This window comes from Leptodactylus fuscus, unplaced genomic scaffold (assembly GCF_031893055.1).
Source record: "Leptodactylus fuscus isolate aLepFus1 unplaced genomic scaffold, aLepFus1.hap2 HAP2_SCAFFOLD_271, whole genome shotgun sequence".
NCBI lineage: Eukaryota > Metazoa > Chordata > Amphibia > Anura > Leptodactylidae > Leptodactylus > Leptodactylus fuscus.
This window is the reverse complement of record NW_027440294.1, coordinates 6,238-27,650: the sequence shown is the minus strand read 5'-3', so window position 1 is coordinate 27,650 and position 21,413 is coordinate 6,238. Positions and strand designations below refer to the sequence as shown.

The window sequence follows — 21,413 nt, the reverse complement described above, 5'->3', positions numbered from 1 at the left end:
GGGAGAACACATGCGAGAGGGGGTGTGGGGTGCGGGAGAACACATGCGGGAGGGTGAGGGGTGCGGGAGAACACATGCGGGAGGGGGTGCGGGTGCTGGAGAATACATGCGGGAGGGGGTGCGGGTGCTGGAGAACACATGCGGGAGGGGGTGCGGGTGCTGGAGAACACATGCGGGAGGGGGTGCGAGTGCAGGAGGGTACATGCAGGAGGACACGTGCGGGAGGACACGTGCGGGAGGGTGGGCGGGCGGGGGCAGGAGCACACGTGCGGGAGGGTGTGCGGGTTCGGGAGGACGTGTGGGTGTGCGGGTGCTGGAGAACACATGCGGGAGGGGGTGCGGGTGCTGGAGAACACATGCGGGAGGGGGTGCGGGTGCCGGAGAACACATGCGGGAGGGGGTGCGGGAGAACACATGCGGGAGGGGGTGCGGGTGCTGGAGAACACATGCGGGAGGGGGTGCGGGTGCTGGAGAACACATGCGGGAGGGGGTGCGGGTGCTGGAGAACACATGCGGGAGGGGGTGCGGGAGGACAAATACAGGAGGGGGTGCGAGTGCAGGAGGGTACATGCGGGAGCACACGTGCGGGAGGGTGGGCGGGCGGGGGCAGGAGCACACGTGCGGGAGGGTGTGCGGGTGCGGGAGGACGTGTGGGTGTGCGGGTGCTGGAGAACACATGCGGGAGGGGGTGCGGGTGCTGGAGAACACATGCGGGAGGGTGTGCGGGTGCTGGAGAACACGTGGGAGGAAGTGCGGGAGGACACATGCGGGAGGGTGTGCGAGTGCAGGAGGGTACATGCAGGAGGACACGTGCGGGAGGGTGGGCGGGCGCAGGAGCACACGTGCGGGAGGGTGTGTGGGTGCGGGAGGACGTGTGCGGGTGGACACGTGCGGGTGCTGGAGAACACATGCGGGAGGGGGTGCGGGTGCTGGAGAACACATGCGGGAGGGGGTGCGGGTGCTGGAGAACACATGCGGGAGGGGGTGCGGGTGCCGGAGAACACATGCGGGAGGGGGTGCGGGAGAACACATGCGGGAGGGGGTGCGGGTGCTGGAGAACACATGCGGGAGGGGGTGCGGGTGCTGGAGAACACATGCGGGAGGGGGTGCGGGTGCTGGAGAACACATGCGGGAGGGGGTGCGGGAGGACAAATACAGGAGGGGGTGCGAGTGCAGGAGGGTACATGCGGGAGCACACGTGCGGGAGGGTGGGCGGGCGGGGGCAGGAGCACACGTGCGGGAGGACGTGTGGGTGTGCGGGTGCTGGAGAACACATGCGGGAGGGGGTGCGGATGCTGGAGAACACATGCGGGAGGGGGTGCGGGAAAACACATGCGGGAGGGTGCGGGAGAACACATGCGGGAGGGGGTGCGGGTGCTGGAGAACACATGCGGGAGGGTGTGCGGGTGCTGGAGAACACGTGGGAGGAAGTGCGGGAGGACACATGCGGGAGGGTGTGCGAGTGCAGGAGGGTACATGCAGGAGGACACGTGCGGGAGGGTGGGCGGGCGCAGGAGCACACGTGCGGGAGGGTGTGTGGGTGCGGGAGGACGTGTGCGGGTGGACACGTGCGGGTGCTGGAGAACACATGCGGGAGGGGGTGCGGGTGCTGGAGAACACATGCGGGAGGGGGTGCGGGTGCTGGAGAACACATGCGGGAGGGGGTGCGGGTGCTGGAGAACACATGCGGGAGGGGGTACGGGTGCGGGTGCTGGAGAACACATGCGGGAGGGGGTGCGGGTGCTGGAGAACACATGCGGGAGGGGGTGCGGGTGCTGGAGAACACATGCGGGAGGGGGTGCGGGAGAACACATGCGGGAGGGGGTGCGGGTGCTGGAGAACACATGCGGGAGGGGGTGCGGGTGCTGGAGAACACATGCGGGAGGGGGTGCGGGAGGACAAATACAGGAGGGGGTGCGAGTGCAGGAGGGTACATGCGGGAGCACACGTGCGGGAGGGTGGGCGGGCGGGGGCAGGAGCACACGTGCGGGAGGGTGTGCGGGTGCGGGAGGACGTGTGGGTGTGCGGGTGCTGGAGAACACATGCGGGAGGGGGTGCGGGAAAACACATGCGGGAGGGTGCGGGAGAACACATGCGGGAGGGGGTGCGGCTGCTGGAGAACACGTGGGAGGAAGTGCGGGAGGACACATGCGGGAGGGTGTGCGAGTGCAGGAGGGTACATGCAGGAGGACACGTGCGGGAGCACACGTGCGGGAGGGTGGGCGGGCGCAGGAGCACACGTGCGGGAGGGTGTGTGGGTGCGGGAGGACGTGTGCGGGTGGACACGTGCGGGTGCTGGAGAACACATGCGGGAGGGGGTGCGGGTGCTGGAGAACACATGCGGGAGGGGGTGCGGGTGCTGGAGAACACATGCGGGAGGGGGTGCGGGTGCTGGAGAACACATGCGGGAGGTGGTACGGGTGCGGGTGCTGGAGAATACATGCGGGAGGGGGTGCGGGTGCTGGAGAACACATGCGGGAGGGGGTGCGGGTGCTGGAGAACACATGCGGGAGGGGGTGCGGGGTGCTGGAGAACACATGCGGGAGGGGGTACGGGTGCGGGTGCTGGAGAACACATGCGGGAGGGGGTGCGGGTGCTGGAGAACACATGCGGGAGGGGGTGCGGGTGCTGGAGAACACATGCGGGAGGGGGTGCGGGTGCTGGAGAACACATGCGGGAGGACACGTGCGGGAGCACACGTGCGGGAGGGTGGGCGGGCAGGGGCAGGAGCACGCGTGCGGGAGGGTGTGCGGGAGGACGTGTGGGTGTGCGGGTGCTGGAGAACACATGCGGGAGGGGGTGCGGGTGCTGGAGAACACATGCGGGAGGGGGTACGGGTGCGGGTGCTGGAGAACACATGCGGGAGGGGGTGCGGGTGCTGGAGAACACATGCGGGAGGGGGTGCGGGTGCTGGAGAACACATGCGGGAGGGGGTGCGGGTGCCGGAGAACACATGCAGGAGGGTGTGCGGGTGCTGGAGAACACATGCGGGAGGGGGTGCGGGTGCTGGAGAACACATGCGGGAGGGTGTGCGGGTGCTGGAGAACACATGCGGGAGGGGGTGCGGGTGCTGGAAAACACATGCGGGAGGGTGTGCGGGTGCTGGAGAACACATGCGGGAGGGGGTGCGGGTGCTGGAGAACACGTGGGAGGGGGTGCGGGAGGACACATGCGGGAGGGTGTGCGAGTGCAGGAGGGTACATGCAGGAGGACACGTGCGGGAGCACACGTGCGGGAGGGTGTGTGGGTGCGGGAGGACGTGTGCGGGTGGACACGTGCGGGTGCTGGAGAACACATGCGGTAGGGGGTGCGGGTGCTGGAGAACACATGCGGGAGGGGGTGCGGGTGCTGGAGAACACATGCGGGAGGGGGTGCGGGTGCTGGAGAACACATGCGGGAGGGGGTGCGGGTGCTGGAGAACACATGCGGGAGGGGGTGCAGGAGAACACATGTGGGAGGGGGTGCGGGTGCGGGAGGACACATGCGGGAGGGGGTGCAGGAGAACACATGCGGGAGGGGGTGCAGGAGAACACATGCGGGAGGGGGTGCGGGTGCTGGAGAACACATGCGGGAGGGGGTGCAGGAGAACACATGTGGGAGGGGGTGCGGGTGCGGGAGGACACATGCGGGAGGGGGTGCAGGTGGGTGTGTGGGTGCGGGAGAACACATGTGGGAGGGTGTGCGGGTGCGGGAGGACACATGCGGGAGGGTGTGCGGGTGCAGGTGGGTGTGTGGGTGCGGGAGGACACGTGCGGGAGGTTGTGCGGGTACAGGAGGACACATGCGGGTGGGTGTGTGAGTGCAGGAGGACACATGCAGGAGGACACGTGTGGGAGGGTGTGTGAGTGCAGGAGGACAAATGCAGGAGGGTGTGCGAGTGCAAGAGGGTACATGCAGGAGGACACGTGCGGGAGGGTGTGCGGGTGCAGGAAGACACGTGCGGGAGGGTGCGCGGGTGCAGGAGGACACGTGCGGGAGGGTGCGTGGGTGCGGGAGGACACGTGCGGGAGGGTGCGCGGGTGCGGGAGGACACGTGCGGGAGGGTGCGCGGGTGCGGGAGGACACGTGGGGGAGGGTGCGCGGGTGCGGGAGGACACGTGGGGGAGGGTGCGTGGGTGTGGGAGCACACATGCGGGAGGAGCACACGTGCGAGTGCAGGAGGACAGTTGCGGGTGCGGGAGGACACATGCGGGAGGGTGTGCAGGTGGGTGTGTGGGTGCAGGCGGACACGTGCGGGAGGGTGTGCGAGTGCAGGTGGATACATGCGGGAGGGTGTGCGGGTGCAGGAGGACACATGCTGGAGGGTATGCGGGTGGGTGTGTGAGTGCAGGACACATGAAGGAGGACACGTGTCGGTGTAGGAGGACACGTGTGGGAGGGTGCGCGGGTGCGGGAGGACACGTGTAGGAGGGTGCGCGGGTGCGGGAGGAAACGTGCGGGAGGGTGTGCGGGTGCAGGTGGACATGTGCGGGAGGGTGTTTGAGTGCAGGAGGACACATGCGGGAGGGTGTGCGGCTGCAGGAGGACACATGCAGGAGGGTGTGCGGGTGGGTGTGTGAGTGCAGGAGGGTACATGCAGGAAGACACGTGCGTGAGCACTTGTGCAGGAGTGTGGGCGGGGGCAGGAGGACATGTGCGGGAGGTTCCGCGGGTGCGGGAGGACACATGCGGGAGGGTGTGCAGGTGGGTGCGGGAGGACACATGTGGGAGGGTGTGCAGGTGCAGGTGGACATGTGCGGGAGGGTGTGTGAGTGCAGGAGGACACATGCAGGAAGACACGTGCAGGAGGGTGTGCGAGTGCAGGAGGACAGTTGCGGGTGCAGGAGGACACGTGCGGGAGGTGGTGTGCGGGTGCAGGAGGACAGTTGCGGGTGCAGGAGGACACGTGCGGGAGGGTGTGCGGGTGCAGGAGGGTAGGTGCTGCTGTACTCACCGTTTCCTTCTTCCTGCAGATACTATTCCCGAGGACTTTGAGCCTTACAGGCGGATCTTACTGGAGGGGCGAGAATAAGCCTCCAACCCCACATTCATGTATTTCCACCGCGCCGGGTCTGTGGTCAGAATGTCCTAAGGGGGCGCACTACATTCTCTGGAGACAAATGGCGCCCTGAACCCCCACACGGGGGAGATGACCCAACTCCTCTCTCTGACCCGATTCTTCATCTTTCCGCGAGGGCCCAGATTGCTCGCAGTTACCCCCCCTGCCGGCGTAGGCATGGTAATGAGTGGTTCTGCTGGATGGGGACATTGTATGGACATGCACCAGGGCTCCAGGTGGGGGCGCTCCATGTCCCTCAACTGCTCATAAAGTTTTGGAGGTTTTTTAGTGCTTGTCTTTTGTGTTGTGATGTCAATGACCCTGGTGCCCCCTGGGGGTATAATCCCCCTGAACACCTGTTAAGTACTCTATGGCTCCCGGGTGGGTGGGTGATTGACCGGAGTGTGTGTGGGGGGGGAACCTTAGGCAGGAGTTATGGGCGGGTGGCTGTATGTACCTAAACTTCCTCACAAATGCTAAGATTTGATATATGGCACGAAGATGGCGGTTATACATGGCAGCTCTCTGTAGTACAGGCTCTTGTATACTGCAGGGAAGCTGAGGCAGGGGGGTCACTACAAACAGGTATATGTCTGCCACTATAAACCCTGGAACAGCTGCTCTGGGGTCCTGGGAAAGATAAGACTCTCCGCTCTCATATGGCACCAACATGGCCGCTCTACCTGCCCACTACATCTCCCTGGAGTACGGGTATGTACATGCCCCTGTATACTGCAGAAAAGCTGAGGTGGGGGGATCACTCTGGGGTCCTGGGAAAGATAAGACTCTCCGGTATCACATGGCACCAACATGGCCACTCTACCTGCCCACTACATCTCCCTGGAGTACGGGTATGTACATGCCCCTGTATACTGCAGAAAAGCTGAGGTGGGGGGATCACTCTGGAGTCCTAGGAAAGATAAGACTCTCCGGTATCATATGGCACCAACATGGCCGCTCTACCTGTCCATTACATCTCTCTGGAGTACGGGTATGTAAGTACCCCGTTGTCATATGGCACCAAGATGGCGGCTGTGCTATTATTTGCAGAGATGTCACCAGCTCAGCGCACACTCAGGGTTGTTGCTCCTGATCCCAACTGGTCTTTGGAAAGATTAGTGATAGATCCACCATCTTGGTGTTGTATGGAAGCATGGAGCCCCGTTTTTCCTATACTAGCAGTGTAGCCGTGTTCTAAGGTTTTTTTTTGTTATTGGCGGACATATCTGTAGTGACCTCAGCTTCCCCGCACTATACAGGAGCCTGTACACATCTGCACTCCAGTGACACGCAGCAGACAGGTAACGCCACCATCCTGGTGCCATATGACAGTGGACACCAGAGGGACCCCCTCCCCAGCTTCTCTGCATTATACAGGGCGTGTATATACCGGTACTCCAGTGACATGCAGCGGACAGGTAGCGCCACCATCCTGGTGCCATATAACAGCGCAGAGTCTTATCTTCTCTAGGACACCAGAGTGACCCCTCACCAGATTTCTTGAGAAGGAGGAAAGATCTGTCCGTAAAGTCTGTGTCACTATTTGTAAATGTCACCAGCGATGGCCAGACAATGGAGAACGTGGACAGTTTAGGACCCCTTTAATGCCAAATAAATGTAGCATGTGCCCACAGAAGAGCAACTCCGGACATACAGAACATTGTACTTTGCTGCATATGAGGTGTCATCACAGAAAACACCAGGGGGAACTGTGGGTAGAAGGTTCCCTGGTCTGGTTGATGTCCTGCCATCATGTGAATGTGACCTGGACCTCCTACCTAGGCTTTGTCCAGATCTGGTGCTGAAGTCTCCAGGATCCTGCAGGAATCTAGAGAGGGGTCAAATACCACAGGACACTACAGAGATCTAGTGGAGTCCAGGTCTGGAGGGGTCAGAAACCACAGGACACTGCAGAGATCCAATGGAGTCCATGTTTGGAGGGATCAGATACCACAGGACACTGCAGAGATCTTATGGGGAACAGGTCTGGAGAGATCAGATACCACAGGACACCTGCAGAGATCTAGTGGAGTCCAGGTCTGGAGGGATCAGATACCACAGGAACCGGCAGAGATCTAGTGGAGTCCAGGTCTGGAGGGGTCAGATATCACAGGACACCTGCAGAGATCTAATGGAGTCCAGGTTTGGAGGGATCAGAGACCACAGGACACTACAGAGATCTAGTGGAGTCCAGGTCTGGAGGGATCAGACATCACAGGAACCTGCAAAGATCTAGTGGGGTCCATGTCAGGAGGGGTCAGATACCGCAGGACAACTGCAGTAATTCAGTGGAGTCCAGATCTGGAGGGATCAGATACCACAGGACACCTGCAGAGATCTAATGGAGTCCAGGTTTGGAGGGATCAAATAACACAGGACACCTGCAGAGATCTAGTGGAGTCCAGGTCTGGAAGGATCAGATACCACAGGACACTACAGAGATCTAGTGGAGTCCAGGTCTGGAGGGATCAGATACTACAGGACACCTGCAGAGATCTAGTGGAGTTCAGGTCAGGAGGGATCAGATACCACAGGACACCTGCAGAAATCTAGTGGAGTCCAGGTCTGGAAGGGTCAGATACCACAGGACACCTGCAGAGATCTAGTGGAGTCCAAGTCTGGAGGAATCAGATACCACAGGAACCGGCAGAGATCTAGTGGAGTCCAGGTCTGGAGGGGTCAGATATCACAGGACACCTGCAGAGATCTAATGGAGTCCAGGTTTGGAGGGATCAGAGACCACAGGACACTACAGAGATCTAGTGGAGTCCAGGTCTGGAGGGATCAGACATCACAGGAACCTGCAAAGATCTAGTGGGGTCCATGTCAGGAAGGGTCAGATACCGCAGGACAACTGCAGTAATTCAGTGGAGTCCAGATCTGGAGGGATCAGATACCACAGGACACCTGCAGAGATCTAATGGAGTCCAGGTTTGGAGGGATCAAATAACACAGGACACCTGCAGAGATCTAGTGGAGTCCAGGTCTGGAAGGATCAGATACCACAGGACACTACAGAGATCTAGTGGAGTCCAGGTCTGGAGGGATCAGATACTACAGGACACCTGCAGAGATCTAGTGGAGTTCAGGTCAGGAGGGATCAGATACCACAGGACACCTGCAGAGATCTAGTGGAGTCCAGGTCTGGAAGGATCAGATACCACAGGACACCTGCAGAGATCTAGTGGAGTCCAGGTCAGGAGGGATCAGATACCACAGGAACCTGCAGAGATCTAGTGGAGTCCAAGTCTGGAGGAATCAGATACCACAAGACACTACAGAGATCTAGTACAATGCAGGTCTGGAGGGATCAGATACCACAGGACACCTGCAGAGATCTAGTGGAGTCCAGGTCTGGAGGGATCAGGTACCACAGAACACTGCAGAGATCTAGCGGAGTCCAGTCCTAGAGAGATCAGACACCACAGGACACCTGCAGAGATCTAGTGGAGTCCAGGTCTGGAGGGATCAGGTACCACAGAACACTGCAGAGATCTAGCGGAGTCCAGTCCTAGAGAGATCAGACACCACAGGACACCTGCAGAGATCTAGTGGAGTCCAGTACTAGAGGGGTCAGATACCACAGGACACCTGCAGAGATCTAGTGGAGTCTGGAGGGATCAGATACCAAAGGACACTACAGAAATCTAGTGGAGTCCAGATCAGGAGGGATCAGATACCACAGGACACCTGCAGAGATCTAGTGGAGTCCAGGTCTGGAAGGATCAGATATCACAGGACACTAGAGATCTAGTGGAGTCCAGGTCTGGAGGGATCAGATACCACAGGACACTACAGAGATCTAGTGGAGTCCAGGTCTGGAGGGGTCAGATATCACAGGACACCTGCAGAGATCTAATGGAGTCCAGGTTTGGAGGGATCAGAGACCACAGGACACTACAGAGATCTAGTGGAGTCCAGGTCTGGAGGGATCAGACATCACAGGAACCTGCAAAGATCTAGTGGGGTCCATGTCAGGAAGGGTCAGATACCGCAGGACAACTGCAGTAATTCAGTGGAGTCCAGATCTGGAGGGATCAGATACCACAGGACACCTGCAGAGATCTAATGGAGTCCAGGTTTGGAGGGATCAAATAACACAGGACACCTGCAGAGATCTAGTGGAGTCCAGGTCTGGAAGGATCAGATACCACAGGACACTACAGAGATCTAGTGGAGTCCAGGTCTGGAGGGATCAGATACTACAGGACACCTGCAGAGATCTAGTGGAGTTCAGGTCAGGAGGGATCAGATACCACAGGACACCTGCAGAGATCTAGTGGAGTCCAGGTCTGGAAGGATCAGATACCACAGGACACCTGCAGAGATCTAGTGGAGTCCAGGTCTGGAGGGATCAGATACCACAGGACACCTGCAGAGATCTAGTGGAGTCCAGGTCTGGAGGGATCAGGTACCACAGAACACTGCAGAGATCTAGCGGAGTCCAGTCCTAGAGAGATCAGACACCACAGGACACCTGCAGAGATCTAGTGGAGTCCAGTACTAGAGGGGTCAGATACCACAGGACACCTGCAGAGATCTAGTGGAGTCTGGAGGGATCAGATACCAAAGGACACTACAGAGATATAGTGGGGTCCAGATCAGGAGGGATCAGATACCACAGGACACCTGCAGAGATCTAGTGGAGTCCAGGTCTGGAAGGATCAGATACCACAGGACACTACAGAGATATAGTGGAGTCCAGGTCAGGAGGGATCAGATATCACAGGACACTAGAGATCTAGTGGAGTCCAGGTCTGGAGGGATCAGATACCACAGGACACTGCAGAGATCTAGTGGGGTCCAGGCCTGGAAGGATCAGATACCACAGGACACTACAGAGATCTAGTGGGGTCCAGGTCTGGAAGGATCAGATACCACAGGATACCTGCAGAGATCTAGTGGAGTCCAGGTCTGGAAGGATCAGATACCACAGGACACTAAGGAGATCTAGTGGAGTCCAGGTCTGGAGAGATCAGGTACCACAGGACAGTACAGAGATCTAGTGGAGTCCAGGTCTGGAGGGATCAGATACCACAGGACACCCACAGAGATCTAGTGGAGTCCAGGTCTGGAGACGTCAGATACCACAGGACACTACAAAGATCTAGTGGAGTACAGATCAGGAGGGATCAGATACCACAGGACACTAAAGAGATCTACTGGAGTCCAGGCCTGGAGGCGTCAGATACCACAGGGCACTACAGAGATCTACTAGAGTCCAGTCCTAGAGAGATCAGATACCACAGGACACTACAGAGATCTAGTGTGTCCAGGTCTGGAGGGGTCAGATACCACAGGACACCCACAGAGATCTAGTGGAGTCCAGGTCTGGAGACGTCAGATACCACAGGACACTACAGAGATCTAGTGGAGTACAGATCAGGAGGGATCAGATACCACAGGGCACTACAGAGATCTACTAGAGTCCAGTCCTAGAGAGATCAGATACCACAGGACACTACAGAGATCTAGTGTGTCCAGGTCTGGAGGGGTCAGATACCACAGGACACCTGCAGAGTTCTAGTGGAGCCCAGGTCTGGAAAGATCAGATACCACAGGACACCTGCAGAGATCTAGTGGAGTCCAGGTCTGGAGGGATCAGATACCACAGTACACTGCAGAGATCTAGTGGGGTCCAAGTCTGGAGGGATCAGATACTACAGGACACCTGCAGAGATTTAGTGGAGTCAAGGTCTGGAGGGATCAGATACCACAGGACACCTGCAGAGTTCTAGTGGAGCCCATTTCTGGAAAGATCAGATACCACAGGACACCTGCAGAAATCTAGTGGAGTCCAGGTCTGGAGGGATCAGATACCACAGGACACCTGCAGAGATTTAGTGGAGTCCAGGTCTGGAGGGATCAGATACCACAGGACACTGCACAGATCTAGTGGAGTCCAGGTTTGGAGGGATCAGATACCACAGGACACTGCACAGATCTAGTGGAGTCCAGGTTTGGAGGGATCAGATACCACAGGACACTACAGAGATCTAGTGGAGTCCAGATAAGGAGAGATCAGATACCACAGGACACCTGCAGAGATCTAGTGGAGTCCAGTTCTGGAGGGATCAGATACCACAGGACACCTGCAGAGATCTAGTGGGGTCCAAGTCTGGAGGGGTCAGATACCACAAGGCACTACAGAGATCTAGTGGAGTCCAGTTCTGGAGGGATCAGATACCACAGGACACTTGCAGAAATCTAGTGGAGTCCAGGTCTGGAGACGCCAGATACCACAGGGCACTACAGAGATCTAGTGGAGCCCAGATCAGAAGGGATCAGATACCACAGGACACTTGCAGAAATCTAGTGGAGTCCAGGTCTGGAGACGCCAGATACCACAGGGCACTACAGAGATCTAGTGGAGTCCAGATCAGGAGGGATCAGATATCACAGGATACTACAGAGATCTAGTGTGTCCAGGTCTGGAGGGATCAGATACCACAGGACACTACAGAGATCTAGTGGAGTCCAGTTCTGGAGGGATCAGATACCACAGGACACTTGCAGAAATCTAGTGGAGTCCAGGTCTGGAGACGCCAGATACCACAGGGCACTACAGAGATCTAGTGGAGTCCAGATCAGGAGGGATCAGATATCACAGGATACTACAGAGATCTAGTGTGTCCAGGTCTGGAGGGATCAGATACCACAGGACACTACAGAGATCTAGTGGAGTCCAGTTCTGGAGGGATCAGATACCACAGGACACCTGCAGAGATCTAGTCGGGTCCAAGCCTGGAGGGATCAGATACCACAGGACACTGCAGAGATCTAGTGGAGTCCAGGTCTGGAGGGATCAGATACCACAGGACACCTGCAGAGATTTAGTGGAGTCCAGGTCTGGAGGGATCAGATACCACAGGACACTGCACAGATCTAATGGAGTCCAGGTTTGGAGGTATCAGATACCACAGGACACTGCACAGATCTAGTGGAGTCCAGGTTTGGAGGGATCAGATACCACAGGACACCTGCAGAGATCTAGTGGGGTCCAAGCCTGGAGGGATCAGATACCACAGGACACTACAGAGATATAGTGGAGTCCAGGTCTGGAGGGATCAGATGCCACAGGACATTACAGAGATCTAGTGGAGTCCAGATCAGGAGGGATCATATACCACAGGAGACCTGCAGAGATCTAGTGGGGTCCAGGCCTGGAAGGATCAGATACCACAGGACACCTGCAGAGATCTAGTGGAGTCCAGATCTGGAGGGGTCAGATACCACAAGGCACTACAGAGATCTAGTGGAGTCAAGGTCTGGGGGGATCAGATACCACAGGACACCTGCAGAGATCTAGTGGAGTCCAGGTCAGGAGGGATCAGATACCACAGGAACCTGCAGAGATCTAGTGGAGTCCAAGTCTGGAGGAATCAGATACCACAAGACACTACAGAGATCTAGTACAATGCAGGTCTGGAGGGATCAGATACCACAGGACACCTGCAGAGATCTAGTGGAGTCCAGGTCTGGAGGGATCAGATACCACAGGACACCTGCAGAGATCTAGTGGGGTCCAGGTCAGGAGGGATCAGATACCACAGGACACTGCAGAAATCTAGTGGAGTCCAGGCCTGGAGGGATCAGATACCACAGGACACCTGCAGAGTTCTAGTGGAGCCCATTTCTGGAAAGATCAGATACCACAGGACACCTGCAGAAATCTAGTGGAGTCCAGGTCTGGAGGGATCAGATACCACAGGACACCTGCAGAGATCTAGTGGGGTCCAGGTCAGGAGGGATCAGATACCACAGGACACTGCAGAAATCTAGTGGAGTCCAGGCCTGGAAAGATCAGATACCACAGGACACCTGCAGAGATCTAGTGGAGTCCAGGTCTGGAGGGATCAGATACCACAGGACACTGCACAGATCTAGTGGAGTCCAGGTTTGGAGGGATCAGATACCACAGGACACTGCACAGATCTAGTGGAGTCCAGGTTTGGAGGGATCAGATACCACAGGACACTACAGAGATCTAGTGGAGTCCAGGTCTGGAGGGATCAGATACCACAGGGCACTGCAGAGATCTAGTGGGGTCCAAGTCTGGAGGGATCAGATACCACAGGACACTACAGAGATCTAGTGGAGTCCAGATCTGGAGGGATCATATACCACAGGACACCTGCAGAGATCTAGTGGGGTCCAGGCCTGGAAGGATCAGATACCACAGGACACCTGCAGAGATCTAGTGGAGTCAAGGTCTGGAGGGGTCAGATACCACAGGACACTGCAGAGATCTAGTGGAGTCCAGATCAGAAGGGATCAGATACCACAGGACACTTGCAGAAATCTAGTGGAGTCCAGGTCTGGAGACGTCAGATACCACAGGACACTACAGAGATCTAGTGGAGTCCAGATCAGGAGGGATCAGATATCACAGGATACTACAGAGATCTAGTGTGTCCAGGTCTGGAGGGATCAGATACCACAGGACACTACAGAGATCTAGTGGAGTCCAGTTCTGGAGGGATCAGATACCACAGGACACCTGCAGAGATCTAGTCGGGTCCAAGCCTGGAGGGATCAGATACCACAGGACACTGCAGAGATCTAGTGGAGTCCAGATCTGGAGGGGTCAGATACCACAGGACATTACAGAGATCTAGTGGAGTCCAGATCAGGAGGGATCATATACCACAGGACACCTGCAGAGATCTAGTGGGGTCCAGGCCTGGAAGGATCAGATACCACAGGACACCTGCAGAGATCTAGTGGAGTCCAGATCTGGAGGGGTCAGATACCACAAGACACTACAGAGATCTAGTGGAGTCCAGGTCTGGGGGGATCAGATACCACAGGACATTACAGAGATCTAGTGGAGTCCAGATCAGAAGGGATCAGATACCACAGGACACTACAGAGATCTAGTGGAGTCCAGATCAGGAGGGATCAGATACCACAGGACACTACAGAGATCTAGTGGAGTCCAGGTCTGGAGGGATCAGATACCACAGGATACCTGCAGAGATCTAGTGGAGTCCAGATCAGGAGGGATCAGATACCACAGGACACCTGCAGAGTTCTAATGGAGTCCAGGACTGGAAGGATCAGATACCACAGGACACCTGCAGAGATCTAGTGGAGTCCAGGTCTGGAAGGATCAGATACCACAGGACACCTGCAGAGATCTAGTGGAGTCCAGGTCTGGAGGGATCAGATACCACAGGACACTGCAGAGATCTAGTGGAGTCCAGGTCAGGAGGGATCAGATACCACAGGACACTGCAGAGATCTAGTGGAGTCCAGGCCTGGAAGGATCAGATACCACAGTACACTGCAGAGATCTAGTGGGGTCCAAGTCTGGAGGGATCAGATACCACAGGACACTACAGAGATCTAGTGGAGTCCAGATCAGGAGGGATCAGATACCACAGGACAATGCAGAGATCTAGTGGAGTCCAGGTCAGGAGGGATCAGATACCACAGGACACCTGCAGAGATCTAGTGGAGTCCAAGTCTGGAGGGATCAGATACCACAGGACACCTGCAGAGATCTAGTGGAGTCCAGGTCTGGAGGGATCAGATACCACAGTACACTGCAGAGATCTAGTGGGGTCCAAGTCTGGAGGGATCAGATACCACAGGACACCTGCAGAGATCTAGTGGAGTCCAGGTCTGGAGGGATCAGATACCACAGGACACCTGCAGAGATCTAGTGGAGTCCAGGTCAGGAGGGATCAGATACCACAGGACACCTGCAGAGATCTAGTGGAGTCCAGGTCAGGAGGGATCAGATACCACAGGACACCTGCAGAGATCTAGTGGAGTCCAAGTCTGGAGGGATCAGATACCACAGGACACCTGCAGAGATCTAGTGGAGTCCAGGTCTGGAGGGATCAGATACCACAGTACACTGCAGAGATCTAGTGGGGTCCAAGTCTGGAGGGATCAGATACCACAGGACACCTGCAGAGATCTAGTGGAGTCCAGGTCTGGAGGGATCAGATACCACAGGACACCTGCAGAGATCTAGTGGAGTCCAGGTCAGGAGGGATCAGATACCACAGGACACTATAGAGATCTAGTGGAGTCCAGATCAGGAGGGATCAGATACCACAGTACACTGCAGAGATCTAGTGGAGTCCAAGTCTGGAGGGATCAGATACCACAGGACACTACAGAGATCTAGTGGAGTCCAGGTCTGGAGGGATCAGATACCACAGGACACTGCAGAGATCTAGTGGAGTCCAGGTCTGGAGGGATCAGAGAGGAGGCGCTATATTCGGTGATGTCATGGCTGATGGGTGTAGATTCCAGGTGCCTGATGTGGACTTTGGCTGGGCCTAGAGGTCGGGGCTCCCCGTTAGGTGCAGTAAATCAAACTCCTGGTATAGCAGGCACAGGGGGCGCTGTGTGACCTCCAATGACGAGTAGCCCAGCAACGCAGGAGGCCGGGACGAGTGCAATATTGGAAGAAGTACGACAACAGTGCACACCTTCCCGATCCTTCTGCATCCCTAGACACCAAGGCGGCCAACCCGACTCTGCTACATCACACAGGGAATGCACACAGCAGGGTTACCACAGTAGGAGCCCCGTACACACACACACAGCTCTGCTACATCACACATAGCGTGCACACAGCAGGGTTACCGCAGTAGGAGCATGGTACACACACACACAGCTCTGCTACATCACACAGGGAATGCACACAGCAGGGTTACCGCAGTAGGAGCATGGTACACACACACACAGCTCTGCTACATCACACATAGCGTGCACACAGCAGGGTTACCGCAGTAGGATCCTGGCGCACACAGCTCTGCTACATCACACATAGCGTGCACACAGCAGGGTTACCACAGTAGGAGCATGGTACACACACACACAGCTCTGCTACATCACACATAGCGTGCACACAGCAGGGTTACCGCAGTAGGAGCATGGTACACACACACACAGCTCTGCTACATCACACATAGCGTGCACACAGCAGCGTTACAACAGTAGGAGCATGGTACACACACACACAGCTCTGCTACATCACACATAGCGTGCACACAGCAGGGTTACCGCAGTAGGAGCATGGTACACACACACACAGCTCTGCTACATCACACATAGCGTGCACACAGCAGGGTTACCGCAGTAGGAGCATGGTACACACACACACAGCTCTGCTACATCACACAGGGAATGCACACAGCAGGGTTACCACAGTAGGAGCATGGTACACACACACACAGCTCTGCTACATCACACATAGCGTGCACACAGCAGGGTTACCGCAGTAGGAGCATGGTACACACACACACAGCTCTGCTACATCACACATAGCGTGCACACAGCAGGGTAACCACAGTAGGAGCATGGTACACACACACACAGCTCTGCTACATCACACATAGCGTGCACACAGCAGGGTTACCGCAGTAGGAGCATGGTACACACACACACAGCTCTGCTACATCACACATAGCGTGCACACAGCAGGGTTACCGCAGTAGGAGCATGGTACACACACACACAGCTCTGCTACATCACACATAGCGTGCACACAGCAGGGTTACCACAGTAGGAGCATGGTACACACACACACAGCTCTGCTACATCACACATAGCGTGCACACAGCAGGGTAACCACAGTAGGAGCATGGTACACACACACACAGCTCTGCTACATCACACATAGCGTGCACACAGCAGGGTTACCACAGTAGGAGCATGGTACACACACACACAGCTCTGCTACATCACACATAGCGTGCACACAGCAGGGTTACCGCAGTAGGAGCATGGTACACACACACACACAGCTCTGCTACATCACACATAGCGTGCACACAGCAGGGTTACCACAGTAGGAGCATGGTACACACACACACAGCTCTGCTACATCACACATAGCGTGCACACAGCAGGGTTACCGCAGTAGGAGCATGGTACACACACACACACAGCTCTGCTACATCACACATAGCGTGCACACAGCAGGGTTACCACAGTAGGAGCCCCGTACACACACACACAGCTCTGCTACATCACACATAGCGTGCACACAGCAGGGTTACCGCAGTAGGAGCATGGTACACACACACACAGCTCTGCTACATCACACATAGCGTGCACACAGCAGGGTTACCACAGTAGGAGCCCCGTACACACACACACAGCTCTGCTACATCACACATAGCGTGCACACAGCAGGGTTACCGCAGTAGGAGCATGGTACACACACACACAGCTCTGCTACATCACACATAGCGTGCACACAGCAGGGTTACCGCAGTAGGAGCATGGTACACACACACACACAGCTCTGCTACATCACACATAGCGTGCACACAGCAGGGTTACCAAAGTAGGAGCCCCGTACACACACACACAGCTCTGCTACATCACACATAGCGTGCACACAGCAGGGTTACCGCAGTAGGAGCATGGTACACACACACAGCTCTGCTACATCACACATAGCGTGCACACAGCAGGGTTACCGCAGTAGGAGCATGGTACACACACACACAGCTCTGCTACATCACACATAGCGTGCACACAGCAGGGTTACCGCAGTAGGAGCATGGTACACACACACACAGCTCTGCTACATCACACATAGCGTGCACACAGCAGGGTTACCGCAGTAGGAGCATGGTACACACACACACACAGCTCTGCTACATCACACATAGCGTGCACACAGCAGGGTTACCACAGTAGGAGCCCCGTACACACACACACAGCTCTGCTACATCACACATAGCGTGCACACAGCAGGGTTACCGCAGTAGGAGCATGGTACACACAGCTCTGCTACATCACACATAGCGTGCACACAGCAGGGTTACCGCAGTAGGAGCATGGTACACACACACACAGCTCTGCTACATCACACATAGCGTGCACACAGCAGGGTTACCGCAGTAGGAGCATGGTACACACAGCTCTGCTACATCACACATAGCGTGCACACAGCAGGGTTACCGCAGTAGGAGCATGGTACACACACACAGCTCTGCTACATCACACATAGCGTGCACACAGCAGGGTTACCGCAGTAGGAGCATGGTACACACACACACAGCTCTGCTACATCACACATAGCGTGCACACAGCAGGGTTACCACAGTAGGAGCATGGTACACACAGCTCTGCTACATCACACATAGCGTGCACACAGCAGGGTTACCGCAGTAGGAGCATGGTACACACAGCTCTGCTACATCACACATAGCGTGCACACAGCAGGGTTACCGCAGTAGGAGCATGGTACACACACACAGCTCTGCTACATCACACATAGCGTGCACACAGCAGGGTTACCGCAGTAGGAGCATGGTACACACACACACAGCTCTGCTACATCACACATAGCGTGCACACAGCAGGGTTACCGCAGTAGGAGCATGGTACACACACACACAGCTCTGCTACATCACACATAGCGTGCACACAGCAGGGTTACCACAGTAGGAGCATGGTACACACAGCTCTGCTACATCACACATAGCGTGCACACAGCAGGGTTACCGCAGTAGGAGCATGGTACACACACACAGCTCTGCTACATCACACATAGCGTGCACACAGCAGGGTTACCACAGTAGGAGCATGGTACACACACACACAGCTCTGCTACATCACACATAGCGTGCACACAGCAGGGTTACCACAGTAGGAGCATGGTACACACACACACAGCTCTGCTACATCACACATAGCGTGCACACAGCAGGGTTACCGCAGTAGGAGCATGGTACACACACACACAGCTCTGCTACATCACACATAGCGTGCACACAGCAGGGTTACCACAGTAGGAGCATGGTACACACACACAGCTCTGCTACATCACACATAGCGTGCACACAGCAGGGTTACCACAGTAGGAGCATGGTACACACACACACAGCTCTGCTACATCACACATAGCGTGCACACAGCAGGGTTACCACAGTAGGAGCCCCGTACACACACACACAGCTCTGCTACATCACACATAGCGTGCACACAGCAGGGTTACCACAGTAAGAGCATGGTACACACACACACAGCTCTGCTACATCACACATAGCGTGCACACAGCAGGGTTACCGCAGTAGGAGCCCCGTACACACACACACAGCTCTGCTACATCACACATAGCGTGCACACAGCAGGGTTACCACAGTAGGAGCATGGTACACACACACACACAGCTCTGCTACATCACACATAGCGTGCACACAGCAGGGTTACCACAGTAGGAGCATGGTACACACACACACAGCTCTGCTACATCACACATAGCGTGCACACAGCAGGGTTACCACAGTAGGAGCATGGTACACACACACACAGCTCTGCTACATCACACATAGCGTGCACACAGCAGGGTTACCGCAGTAGGAGCATGGTACACACAGCTCTGCTACATCACACATAGCGTGCACACAGCAGGGTTACCGCAGTAGGAGCATGGTACACACAGCTCTGCTACATCACACATAGCGTGCACACAGCAGGGTTACCGCAGTAGGAGCATGGTACACACACACAGCTCTGCTACATCACACATAGCGTGCACACAGCAGGGTTACCGCAGTAGGAGCATGGTACACACACACACAGCTCTGCTACATCACACATAGCGTGCACACAGCAGGGTTACCGCAGTAGGAGCATGGTACACACACACACAGCTCTGCTACATCACACATAGCGTGCACACAGCAGGGTTACCACAGTAGGAGCATGGTACACACACACACAGCTCTGCTACATCACACATAGCGTGCACACAGCAGGGTTACCGCAGTAGGAGCATGGTACACACACACACAGCTCTGCTACATCACACATAGCGTGCACACAGCAGGGTTACCACAGTAGGAGCCCCGTACACACACACACAGCTCTGCTACATCACACATAGCGTGCACACAGCAGGGTTACCACAGTAGGAGCATGGTACACACACACACAGCTCTGCTACATCACACATAGCGTGCACACAGCAGGGTTACCACAGTAGGAGCATGGTACACACACACAGCTCTGCTACATCACACATAGCGTGCACACAGCAGGGTTACCACAGTAGGAGCATGGTACACACACACAGCTCTGCTACATCACACATAGCGTGCACACAGCAGGGTTACCACAGTAGGAGCATGGTACACACACACACAGCTCTGCTACATCACACATAGCGTGCACACAGCAGGGTTACCACAGTAGGAGCATGGTACACACACACACAGCTCTGCTACATCACACATAGCGTGCACACAGCAGGGTTACCGCAGTAGGAGCATGGTACACACACACACAGCTCTGCTACATCACACATAGCGTGCACACAGCAGGGTTACCACAGTAGGAGCATGGTACACACACACACAGCTCTGCTACATCACACATAGCGTGCACACAGCAGGGTTACCGCAGTAGGAGCATGGTACACACACACACAGCTCTGCTACATCACACATAGCGTGCACACAGCAGGGTTACCGCAGTAGGAGCATGGTACACACACACACAGCTCTGCTACATCACACATAGCGTGCACACAGCAGGGTTACCACAGTAGGAGCATGGTACACACACACACAGCTCTGCTACATCACACATAGCGTGCACACAGCAGGGTTACCACAGTAGGAGCCCCGTACACACACACACAGCTCTGCTACATCACACATAGCGTGCACACAGCAGGGTTACCGCAGTAGGAGCATGGTACACACACACACAGCTCTGCTACATCACACATAGCGTGCACACAGCAGGGTTACCACAGTAGGAGCCCCGTACACACACACACAGCTCTGCTACATCACACATAGCGTGCACACAGCAGGGTTACCGCAGTAGGAGCATGGTACACACACACACAGCTCTGCTACATCACACATAGCGTGCACACAGCAGGGTTACCACAGTAGGAGCATGGTACACACACACACAGCTCTGCTACATCACACATAGCGTGCACACAGCAGGGTTACCACAGTAGGAGCATGGTACACACACACACAGCTCTGCTACATCACACATAGCGTGCACACAGCAGGGTTACCACAGTAGGAGCATGGTACACACACACACAGCTCTGCTACATCACACATAGCGTGCACACAGCAGGGTTACCACAGTAGGAGCATGGTACACACACACACAGCTCTGCTACATCACACATAGCGTGCACACAGCAGGGTTACCGCAGTAGGAGCATGGTACACACACACACAGCTCTGCTACATCACACATAGCGTGCACACAGCAGGGTTACCGCAGTAGGAGCATGGTACACACACACACAGCTCTGCTACATCACACATAGCGTGCACACAGCAGGGTTACCGCAGTAGGAGCACCGTACACACACACACAGCTCTGCTACATCACACATAGCGTGCACACAGCAGGGTTACCA

General features: G+C 56.2%; 1 protein-coding gene across 1 annotated transcript in view; it reads left to right on the top strand.

The window, feature by feature from the left end:
• Positions 1-5,311, top strand: part of THBS3 (thrombospondin 3) — a 42,778-nt gene extending 37,467 nt beyond the window's left edge. Inside the window, exon 23 of the mRNA XM_075261682.1 lies at positions 4,953-5,311. Within this exon, the coding sequence (XP_075117783.1) occupies positions 4,953-5,011 (59 nt within the window). The 3' untranslated portion in view covers positions 5,012-5,311. The remainder of the gene's footprint in view (positions 1-4,952) is intronic.
• The last annotated feature ends 16,102 nt before the right edge of the window (positions 5,312-21,413 follow it).